Genomic DNA, 12,401 nt, shown 5'->3' with positions numbered 1-12,401 from the left:
TAGAGCAACACCCTGCATAGGACTCGAGGGCAGTGCTCCCTGCAGCCCCCAGTACTTCCAGAAGCCAAGTTGTTTGTGGATATTGGGTGGCATTCCCCAGGCCTCCTTCATGCCTCCGTCTGTCTGCAGAAGGAGTCCGTCTCCCACTGACAAGTAGGTTTCGTTCTTCCTCTGTCTATTCTCAGTGCGCCCTGACATTGCTTTCAGCCGCAGTCTAGGTAAGACAGTGCAAAACTTGCACAGACCTGAACCAAAACTCCAGCTGGCCTCTCCCTCATCTGGTAACGACTGTGGTCATGACCTGGGGGTGTCTCGTGAAACCAGAAGAGAGAGAGAGACCCTAGATGTCTGATTCCACCCTCAGGTTCTAGTCATCTTCAGAAGGGATCACATAATCCCAAATGCCAACATAAATTTCTCTGACCTAGTGTGAAAAGTTGCATCGTAGAGCACTTTTGGGGTTGGGGAGTTATAGCAGAAATCAGAAGAATGATGGGGCACCTGGGTGGCTCAGTTGGTTGAGCATCCGACTCTTAATTTCGGCTCAGGTCATGATCTCAGGGTCATAAGATCAAGCCCCATGTTGGGCTCTGCGCTCACCCAGGAGTCTGCTTGGGATTCTTCCTCTGCCCCTCCCCCGCTCACATGCAAATGTGCACGCTCCCTCCCTCTTTCCCTCTCTCTCATACATCTTTAAAAAAAGAAAAAAGAAATCATAAGAATGATAAAATATAGCAGCCTCCAGGGGATTCACAGGCATGCCTCCAGTATGGAAGAAGTGCCTGGGAGGAGGGGTTCTTTAGGCAAAGCAGAAGGCTTTTCAGGGTAGGGGAATGGGATTGTGGCATCTCCCATACTGAGGAGCCATCCACATAACGCCTGTGATCCTCTGTATTCAGCATGCCTGCTGCCGTCCTCTCACGTCCCTTCCCAGCCTGGGCTTCCACAGACACACAGTTCTGAGGTCTGTAGGCCTGTATGTCCAAGGACATGACTTAACTGGCACTTTTAGTAGAGGCTTGGAGTTTTAACAACTCTTACCAAGCTTTGACCTGAGATGAAACGGCCATCAGGGATCGGGTGCCGTTAACATGGGTACTGCCCCCTTAATATGGAGGGTCAAGACTAGTTACTAGGAGGATTTGGAATGTAAATTACAATTATACTGTAGTCATATGGTGGTGACTCTTTAACTCTTAGGGAAACTGAGGCCCATGTAGCTCACAGTTCCTCCATCCAAGCCTCAAGATTTAAGGCAGCATTTCTCACAGTCTGACCCTGACTGCCTGCAGGAGAATTACTTACATGTCTGTTCAAAATGCCAATTTGGGGGAAGGGATGATTAGGGGGAACACGGGACACTGGGGGGCATTAATACTATTCTTGTATGATACCATAATGCAGGGTACATGATATTATGTGTCTGTCAACCTATAGAGCTATACAACACAGAGTGCACCCTAATGGGAACTCTGGAGTTTGGAGTTAATAAGAATCCATCAGTACTGGTGCATCGGTTGTAACAAGCGGACCACACTAATATGAAGTGTTAATAATAAGGAACATGGTGGCAGAGGAGAGGGCGTCTGTGGGAACTCTGCTTTCTGGACAAGTTCACATAAACCGCAAAATGCTTTTTTAAAAAAATCTGTTTAAAAATGCAAGGTTTGGGTCCCACGAATGACACCCCGCATCTGGAAAGCTGGGCCTTGGAATCTACATTGTCTTAGGGTCCCCAGATGATTCAGGTGTATTTTAAGTTGGAGAATTCCTGAATATAAGTCAGTCTCCTCTCACCATCTGTTTGTTCCAAGAAAGAGCTTAAAGGGGCTTTGTCTAGAGGACTGTCTCCTGCGTGTGAGAATGTGTTTCATCTTTCAGTAGGTGGACAAAAAGCTTCCTGCCAGTGCTAGAAATACTTGCTACAATCCCCTACTGACAGTTGAACCACAATAAAGATAATTCAGGCCAGAGCAGATTCTAGACACAGGGGACTGTCCGATTTCCAAACCGTGCAGCCTTTCTTCAGAAAGATGCCCTGCCAATTCCTGTTTTAAACAAGCATCATTAGGGATTGCAGTGAAAATTTTACATGTGTGTATTTATTTAAAGAGGGGTGAAAAATTCACTGTTAGAATCCCTGGCTCTCTGTGGGGTCGAGTCTATTTTATTAGCAAATTATGGACTCTTTTGCATTAAAATGCCTGTGGGGTTTATACATGTCAGCATCCTAGGTAAGCTGAGCCAAAATACTATGGACATTCGTGCTAAGTGGAATTTTGTGGAATCTGTGAATATTCACACTGCATTTTTCAGAAGACACAAGATCTTGGCAGCAGCGTGTTTCTTCACCCTGCAAGAATTTTCCCACTTGATCAATCACTCCTGCTCGGAGTGTGGTGAGAGCAAGTGCAAAGCCACAGCCATGGTGAAATCGAGTCTGGGTGCTAAAATGCAGGGTGACAGGAGTTACAGCTGTGCCACGTGCCACTGTGGGGTCAGTTGATAGCAAACACAAGCACAAGTCTTGCTATGTGAGAACTTGCAGAATATGCTGAAAGGACGGGTTCAGCCAGGAGCCCCTTCTGCCCTAACTCAGGGGGACTGCTCACATGGGGCCCAGCAGGAGCCTTTGAGCTGACTCAACTGGGTGCACATCTTGCACATGTGTGGCCTGGAGTCTGTAACGTATGGTTTAGGAATTTCTGCTTTAGATAGTGCTCTTGGACCTGTTTTTGATGGTATAAATAGAGAGCTTGTTCCTGCATTAGACATTATGTTTGTTTTTAAAATATATGCACCGTGTTACTGGAATATTGCATATAGTGTAAAACCTGCACGAAACACAGGAACCAAAAGTGACATGATAAGAAATACATACAAATAGAAGCACCTTAGTTTTTGCTCCTTTGGATTGTTTTATTTTCCTCCCTGCAGAGACCACTGCCTGAGACCAGGACTTCCCAGCTGTAATGTGCATTAGAACCACCTGGGGGTCTTACTGAACCTGGGGGAGTCTGATTCAGGAGGTCTGGGATACAGCAGTTCTAAAAACTTGCCAGGTGACAGCGAAGCTGCTCGTCCATGGCCCCTATTATGAGCGGCAGGTGAGGTCTCGAAGCTCAGCTCGTGTTGTTTTGTTGCAAGAACCTCCCCCACTGTGCTTCTGTTCTCGTCCAGCAGCTTTGCAGCACCTAGCTTTAGGAAATAAAGTCTGTCGTACCCATTTCCCCTGGTGAGGCTTAAAGGGGACCTCTGGGACGCTTTGTCTCTTCCTTTACTCAGGCCTGCCTTTTCCTGCTCCTGCCTCTGTCCCCATGGCCTACTGAAAAGGAGCTCCTGTTTGACTAGCTTAGCAACGCCTTCGTAGTGCTCCCCAGAGAGGCATGCTCTGGTGACCAGGCTAGCAGAGCAGACTCCAGGCCTCTGGAGCCCGGTTTGCTTCTGCTGCAAGCTTCACTTCCTGCCGCACCCAGGATCAGAGAATCAGGATCAGCCGGGTCTGCCCAGTCATCTGGCTCACCTTGCAGCCAGGACGCGGTGCGATGAAAGTGAAATGCAGACAAGCCAGGAAGGGGCCAGCGCGCACTGAGCTGTGGGGATTCCCGGGTGGCCACTCATGGCCGTCTGTGCGCTGAGCTGAGGTGGCTCATGGCAAGGCCTCAGGGGGCTGCTCCAGGCTTGAACAAAGTAAGCGGAGGTTTTGCTGGAGATGAGAAGTGACCTCCCACCTCTTCCTAAAAAGAGGGATATACCATCTTGGTGATGTCCTGAAGAGCCACAGTGGGGAGCGGTGCTGAAAGGTACCCAACTCTGCATCAAGCAGAAAGGTAGGAAATGGCTCAGAGTCTCTGGGTCCACACCTCCCCTCTGCCTTAGCCAGCAGAGTCGCTGGAAGACTTCCCCAAAAGCCATGAAAGTCAAAGAAATGTTCCTTGATTACTTGTGTTGTCCAGTCCAGATTAATTATAAAGTGCTGTGGTTACAGGGAAACTTAACTGAGAAAGACATGCAAACCTTACGCTTTCTCCAAAGGCAGCTGTTGGCTTTGTTTCCTTTGGCCAGTAATAGAACAATGAAGTTGCACCACTGGCTTTGATTAGAGCTTACTTTTATCTGATTTTAAAATATTAAAGAAAGGGGTGCCTGGCTGGCTCAGGCAGACTTTTGATCTCAGGGTTGTAAGTTCAAGCCCCACGTTGGGTGTATCTTTAAAAAATAAAAAAGTTTTTATGTTAAAGATATTTCATGAGGAGGGTATTAGAGTCACTGGGTAATGTGTCTCTGTGGTTGTCATTTGGGGTGGAGGTTAGGACCAGGATGGTGGGAGAGGCACGAAATATGCCACATTTGCCTCAGGTTGGGTGCCTAAACTTTTGAGGACAGAGTGGTTTCCAAATGTTTCCTTCGTAGAGTTTTAAGTCTTTGCTTAAGTTTTAGTAGTATGGTTTTAAAATTAGCTCTGAAAAATTAAACCCACTCCCCCCAACCTATTTTTGCATTGCAAATGCATTCTCTTCTTCCCTTAAGTCAAATGGAGCAGCTTCTTTTCTAGAGATCAGCTTTTTTCAAAAAGGCGCAGGCAGCTTTGTTAGACTGGTTTGTCCATTTGTCCTTCTGTAACCCAGAGTGATGTTTATTCATCTGACTTCTAAGAGGCCCTAAACTACCGGCGTCCTTGTACAGGTTTGTCCTGAAACTCAATTCACATGCTCATAAACCTGTAGAGTACGTGTTGTGCAGCATTGCTGGGGGGCAGTGGGGCTCTGGGGAAGGCATATGTTGTTGGGGTCCTGGACACTGGGGAGATGCTCATCTGTAGGGACTTTCCATCAGCCCGCAGCCTTTTCCTTTAACCATATGCAACAAAGTATGTGCTGACATATGTGCTCATATAGTTATGTTGCTATTGATAAGGAATCGTACATGTTATGTGTATATTTTTTTTCTCATATGCCATTTTCTTTGCTATCTTCGCGTTTAAGTCAAAAGTGTATCCAAAACATATAGACAGGTCGACCCATCTTTGAAGAAAAAACAATTACCTAGGCTTGATTTTTTTCCCCCGTTTTATTCTACTTTCATTCTTTGCATCTGAATGTTTCTGCTGTTTTGTTTTTTCACGCCATGCTCTGTTAGAAATCCACTGAGCCTGATGAAGTCGGTATGCGTTTCTTCCCCTTCCCGTCCACTCCCCCCTCCCCCAGTCCTTGACAGAAGGTGATTTCTTTTTGTGATTAGTGGAAGTCAGTTTGTGTTACTTCCGAAGGCCGTGTTGCGCTGTGAACTCTGGGAATGACGAGCCAGCTTCCCCTCCTTCTGAAGGTGATTCACAAAGCCAGTTTCACTTGTTTCCCGTCGTTGTCTCATTACATTTAAAGAAGAGACCTACTGGTGAAACGTTGGCTTCAAAATCTGGTGTATTTGTTCTAACAGGTCCTATTAGATTCCAAAGCTTTGTCGTAGCTGGTGTCAGTTACATAGAATGCACCTATTTTGTCTAGAATGTTCCTCATAATAGGCATGTGGTGTTCACAGATCTCTTCTGGCCTGAGGGCTGGTGAGTCTACCCTACAAATCTGGTCATTCCCCCAACTGGCTGAGACAACACAGATGGGATTCAGACAAGTGTTGCATTTTGAAATGTCTGTAGAAGGGATCACTGGCGAGAAAATGCTCACCCAAACCGGAGTATTGAATGACAGGAGGTTTGAAAAGTCAGTGTTCTCTTTGACCCAGAAGCCAGCCTGTTAGTCATTGGCTTAGTACCTTCATAGCTTCCAGGGCTCCAGGTCAGAGGTCTCAACCCACCTGGCTCCCCAACTGAGCCCCAGTGCCGGTGCCACCTGGCTCCTGTCTATTCCTGATGCTCCAGCCACAGAATGATCTACCTTCCGGCTTCCCAACTGAACCCTCCTCTCCATTTCTCTTTGCATTTGTATGTGATACCCATGTGCCCAGACTCCTCCTGTGACTGGCGAACTCCTATGCACCCCTCAATGGCCAGCTTACATAGCTCCTCTATGACTCCTCCCCCTGTGTGCCCTGAGCCTGTCCTACATCCATCTGTAACACCGCTCTTCATGTTATAGTAGAATTATCTGTTCAATGTCGCAAGTCCCCTGTAGATTGCAGGAACTAGGTCTTTCTACCTCTGTAACCCCAGCCTAGTACAGAGCCTGGTACCTACTAGTTGTGCGATTAAAAAGTGAGAAGGGGGATGCACAGTCACTACTCTGTGTTGTGGGCAGTCATTGGCATCGAGATTCACAACAGCTAATACATTTGAAGTGCTCCCAAGCACTGGGCTTCATATACGGCGGCGCCTTTAGCCCACAGAAGCCCTGTGAAGTTATTCTGTAGTTTTGCCCATCTTGTAGCCGAGGAAATGAAACTCAAAGGAATTACACCGAAAAGTATGACACAGAGCTGGGATTTGAACCCATGAACCTGGCACTGTGATCCTGACCACAATTTCGTTGTCCTCATCTGGAAAACAGATAATACACTTGATACAAGCCTTGAAGGTACAGTATCGTGACTTATGAGAAGCACTTAGCACATACCCCGGTAGCCTCCATAACCTTTAGTTCTTACTAGTAAGGATGTCCCCAAGGTCGCCCATCCGGCAAGGGGCAGAGGAGACATTTGAACCCAGGTCTTCCTGACAAGAGAGCCCTGTTGTTAGCTCTTATTCTCATGGGCCAGCCCAGGGTGAACAAGCCTTGAAAAGAAAACACCCCCCTTGTGTTGTCAGCCCAGGCTCCATTGGGGTGGGGTAGGGGGCCCTCCGGGCCAGCTGTGGAAGGTAGAGACTGAGCCTCTGCACACATCACTGCAGAACTCGAGACCATAATGTGGAAATTGGTGAGCTGCTTGGTGGCTTAGTCAGGACCCCACCAAGAAACATTAGGATGTTACCGACATGCCGATAGGCTTCAGCTCGAATTACTCATTTTCCCCAAGGAGAAGGAGCCCTAGTGCTGGTGCTCGAGGTTCCAGTCCCTGGATCTGCTGCTTCCTTTCCTTGTGACCTCACACAAACCCTTTGATCTGTACCCAGTGGGAGCCTCACTGAAGCTCCAAAGACGGGGTGTGGCCGTGGCTCCCCGGCCCCTACCCCACCGTCAGGAACACAAGCCTTCTCAGCCCTCCTGGACCAGGGCTGGTGATTAACATGGACACACACCAGGGACTGCCTCACCTGTAAATTATGCTTTCCTGAGGGATTGACTTGAGGAAGGCAGTCTATATTCATATAACCTGTAGCCAGTTCCTACACAAATCTGGGTCAAACCAAAATTATAGGAGGCGCCTGGGTGCTCAGTTGGTTGGACAACTGCCTTTGGCTCAGGTCATGATCCTGGAGTCCTGGGATCGAGTCCCACATCAAGCTCTCTGCTTGCCAGTGAGTCTGTTTCTCCCACTGACCTCTCTCCTCTCATACTCTCTCTCTCTCTCATTGTCTCTCTCTCTCTCAAATAAATAAATAAAATATTAAAAAAAACCAAAATTATATTTTTCATTGAGAATACAAGAGTTATTTAAAAACAGAGAGAGCGTTTTGTAAATGAGACCGTTGGAATCAGTAGGTAATAATTTAGAAATAAATACTTTACATTATTAGATTCCTGAGTGTGAGCCTGGTCATAGTGACAGCTGTCTCCATTGCTGTACGATCTCCTAGCGAGACGACATAAAACAGAATTTATTCTTGAGACTGTTATAAAAATTATATGTAGTCGGATATGTGTTTTTACAAATGTCTGGGAAAAGATGTAAATTCCCCATTTCCTCACCGTTTCCCCCCCTCCCTAATTCCCTCCCCCACCACTCTCACACAGGATGAATGAAATAGATTTGCAGCCAAGCTGGGTCACAGATCAGTTGCATTCAACTCCGCCACTCTTTAGCTCTCTGTGCATTTGCAAAGGCAGGGGATCTGATTCATCTTGCCCTTCCCCTCCTCTGGGCCTGAACAAAACCTGAATTCCCAGCAGCACCTGACAGGCCGCGGTAACATACCCAGACCCATCTCTCCAGGGCCCTGCCACCACCATTTTTGACAGAACCACGGCATGCTCGGGTGTTAGCGGGTTGGGTGCTAAGCCAAGTCTCTGCACTCATCTGCAGACTGCTCGCTGGGTCCTGCCCACACCTCTGCAGAGAGCCGAGGCTGTGAACACGGGGGCCTCGTCTGCATGCCTGGGTGCGTGTGATCGCCCCACTGTTGTGTGTTGTTTCACCAGCAGTAAAAATCCAGCGGGGAGATGAATGCTAAAATGAGTTTGTTTGTCCTTTGGCAAGATCCCCGCCATTGAAAAGTTTTAGTTGACATGGCTGGGTGGGTTTTACTAAAATCAAAATTAACTGCCTTGTTTAATGGTGCAGCACATTGTGTTGTGAAGAGCTTCCCCTGAATTCTCCTTGAAAGGACACTTGAGCCAGAAAGTCTAGCCTCTAGCAAAGTCACTGTGTTTTGATGTAGGTGAGTCTTTTTTTTTTTTTTTTTCCTCCTGGTGCTGGCTGGAGGATGTGTATATGGAGATTACCCCTGGACCCTAGATTACACTGAGAGGATGAGTGGTTGGATGGACCGGTGGATGGGTAGACTGGCAGATGAAAAGTTCAGTTTGCCTTTCCATATATCTTAGATGTCATGTTTGCTGACATTTAAGAGGAAGGAAAACGTGGGACTCCTGGCTGGCTCAGTCAGTGGCGCATGCAACTCTTGATCTCAGGGTTGTGAGTTCGACCCCACGCTGGAGGTGGAGATTACAAAAAAAATAAACTTTCAAAAGAAAAAAAGAATTGTTTGTTTGTTTGTTTGTTTGTTTTTAAGAGGAAGGGGCATCTGGCTGGCTCATTCAGTAGGGGATATGACTCTTTATCTTGAGGTTGTGAGTTTGACCCCCATGTTGGGTGTAGCAATTACCTAAAAAATAAAATCTTTTTAAAAATAAAATAAAATAAAATGAGGAAAGCAAACCTGTAATTGGTGTCCTCCCAAAAGGTTTTTGCTAAACTCCATCCTATGGCTTGTCTTTGGTCTTCATGCAGTAAAAACAATTTGTCGTGAGTGCTAAGTATGTGTTAGGCATATGGGATATAGAGTTCAACAAAGTATAAATAGTCCCTGTCCTCATGGAACTTATTGGACAGTGTAGGAGATAAGCACTAAAAGGTAGTTACACAAATAATTCTTAAACTATAGCTGTAATTTATTGTTTTTTTTTAATTGAGATACAATTCATAAAATTCACCCTTTTACAGTCTATAATGCAGTGGTTTTTAGTATTTTTACAGTGTTTTTGTTTTATTGTATGACACACTGGCATGAAAAATTCAGTCTAATCTGTTGTCATGTTGTTGGTACAACTACAAGCAATTGGTTTGAGTACTCCAACAGACTCTATACCAGGTTGGCACTGCATTGCCTGTGATCATTAATGTCATAAAAGGTGGGTGGGAGGGGACATCAGAGAAGTTTCATTTAGATCTAATGTCCTGGAAGCTGACCTAAAGGAGAATTCTTTTGATGCATACGGACAGTTCTTACCCCAGATGTGCCAGTGAGAACTATCTTCCCTGCCCCTAACTGAAACTTACTGGTCGTGGACGACCTCCACAGCATCTGGTAACTCCATGTTTCTAAGAATATATCCCAGAAAGGACCCAAACTCGAAGTAGAAGAAAGTCCAGAATTGACAACCCTCAAAAATCTACTTCATGTATTCTAAAGCTAAAATACTAAATGCAGTGAAACTTTCTGCATGATGCAGGTCAGTGAACTGTTTCAGGAAAATCACCACTTCTTGGTCTTCTTAATGAATGTCATTTCACTTGAAATGTAAGACCCCTACATTTTCAGACACCTTGCAGGTCTATCTGATGGGGCCCATGTGGGAATTCAAGGGACCCAAGGTCGGTTTCTTGCTCTGCCCAACTTTTATCTTGCCTTCCTGTCCTCCTCTGAAGGTGGGAGTGATGGCACAAGCAGTCTCCCTTATGGGATGCTGGGAAGGAGGCAGGGTAGATAAGGCAAAGCTGCTTTGTACCCAGACTACCTCCTGCTGGTGGCCAAGCTCTCGGGAACAGGTCTGGGTAGCAGATGTCTGTCTATACAGAAGAAGTTCCAGGGGTACACCCCTCCCCCGACAACACTGACTCCATCAGAAGATAGCTTTGTGGACTCACTAAGAAATCTGGAAGAGTAAATTAGTCTAAGTGTTGGAGAGTTTTGTGACAACCCTCTAAGACGTCGCTATCAAAGGTGACATTCACAATTGTAGACGCTTCCAGATAATGACACCCCTAATAACGTCTTCCATGTATCTGGTCTTACACAAATTGCAGAGCACCTTCATACGCCTTACCTGGCGAATTCTCATGTGTGCCTTGGGGAGACAGGAAGGCTATAATATTCCCATAGTTCAGATGAAAGACCCAGGACCCAGAGAAGCAACTTGCTGGTGATGACAAAGGTGGCCCATCTGTCCTCTGTCTTTTCTTCCCCCTCTTTTAAATGCCCACTTTTTCCATGGCACTCTTCTGTCATATTTTTTCCTATGCTTTGCTAATGATTGTCAGTTCCACTCCCGTTACTTAGGTAAGACACCTGCTTGTATAATTGCCAGATTAAAAGAATGTCATGAATACATCTGACAGTTAATGTTGTTCACTAGTTCCCTTCTGCTCCATAGATTTCTGTGAGTTTGGATTAATTAAGCCGAGTTCTATTTTTGCCAGCAAGTGGGTGATCCTTTGGGTTGAATCAACAGCGGAGCAATCCCTGGGCTGTGATCAGAAAGGAACTCGGGAAAGCCTCATTTCCTTCCCCCTTAGAGCACGGAGTGGCCATGCAGGGCTCCTGGATGTGAACAAGGTTGTGCACGAATTGCTCTTGACCGTGTACCTGCATCTTCCTCTGGTCCTGTTGCAGGTACATGACCGATGGCGGACTTGGCCTCTACACTCGTCGCCTGAATCGGCTGCCCGATGGCATGGCTGTGGTGCGGGAGACCCTGCAAAGAAATACGTCCCTGGGCCTCGGCGATGCTGACAGGTAAGTCTGCTCCACGTGGGACTGACCAGGTGCAGAGATCATTCCAGAGTGGCCTGAGAAGTGAGGGTGTGATATTGAGAGCAGACGGACATTGCTGTGACCCATGCAGGGGTCGGGAGGCCTCGAAGCCGTGCCCGGGGTCAGGAGCTGGTGCAGCGGGTAGGAGCACACTGCAGAAGATTCTGGAGTCCTGCTCCTGGTTAGGGTGGTGCTTCTGACAGCAAAAAGAGAGGGAGTTTGGGCTCAGGGAGTTTGCGTCATTATTTTGTGCTTCTGCATCTTTGTCGACTGCCCCAGCCCCAGGGATCCACTTTACTTCCTCTGTCAGCAGCTTTCTAGGTATGGTACCTTGAAACACAGTCCCTGGTGATGCACAGAGGGCCCGGGTGCCCAAGGGAGCGCTCCCGGCCTTGGCTGAACAGGCTTCACTGTGGGTCTCCTGCGGCCTGGCCCTGGGAAGCAAGGCTTGGGGATGTTGTTTCTACTGCACGTGCTGAGATGCCGAAAGGCTAGCCCTTGCCCGGTCCTCGTCGCAGCCTCTGTCAGAGACGACAAGAGCTTCAGAGAACATTACCATATAGAAGGCTGTTTAGTAACCCTGACTCTGGCACATAGAGTCTATGACCTTGAGCAATCCATTAAAGCAGGGTTCGAACTCTATGATTTCCAGGACCCCTTCCAGCTCTGCTGTGCGGTGTCTCTAGATTTCAGTACCCTTTAGTGGTCTGACCATTGAAGAATTTTGCTGGCATACTTGACCTCTTTCCCCATGTGTGCTAATGAGACCAAAAATGGAATTTAGATGTGTGTGCTTGAGGCCATCAAACATTTTGGGGGTGCTAATTTTCTTGTGCCGGAAATCCGCATATTTGCAGCACAAACCCAGCTTCTTGCTGTTCTCTTAGCTGCATATACTTTTTACAAAGAGCTAAGTGATGTCTGTGGCTCTCCGGCTTAGAGAACTAGGGCACACTGAAGTTATCCCCAGGAATGAAATTTGCTCAAGAGGAATCTTCATCGTCTCTCCAGGAAGGCTAAGAAGCTGTGCTGGTGTAGAGAATACTGAATCAATTGTCAGAAACTTGGGATCTGGCCCGGGCTCTGCCACGGACTTGAATATGCCCTTCTTAGAGTCCCCAGTGTCCAGGGTGGTGATTTATGCCAGAGATGACAAAGGCCCATCGCCACCGTGCCAGCTCAAGCCAGTCTTCTTCCTGGAATGGATTCATTTAAAAGGATTGGTTTGAGAATTCCGTAGAATGGTGAACCACTTAAGAACTGCTCTTTTTTTTTAATACTGCCTTTTTAAAAAAAAATTATTTATTTTTAGAGAGGG

At 46.9% G+C, this 12,401-nt stretch overlaps 1 protein-coding gene across 2 annotated transcripts in view; it reads left to right on the top strand.

The window, feature by feature from the left end:
• NAV2 (neuron navigator 2) overlaps nt 1-12,401 on the top strand; it is a 394,477-nt gene that overhangs the window by 256,682 nt on the left and 125,394 nt on the right. For both annotated transcript variants that reach the window (XM_080816815.1, XM_080816814.1), the window contains one exon: nt 10,943-11,065. In XM_080816815.1, the coding sequence (XP_080672941.1) occupies nt 10,943-11,065 (123 nt within the window). The remainder of the gene's footprint in view (nt 1-10,942; nt 11,066-12,401) is intronic.

The sequence above is a fragment of the Martes martes genome (assembly GCF_963455335.1).
Source record: "Martes martes genome assembly, chromosome: 10".
NCBI lineage: Eukaryota > Metazoa > Chordata > Mammalia > Carnivora > Mustelidae > Martes > Martes martes.
This window is presented reverse-complemented; position numbering and strand designations above follow the sequence as displayed.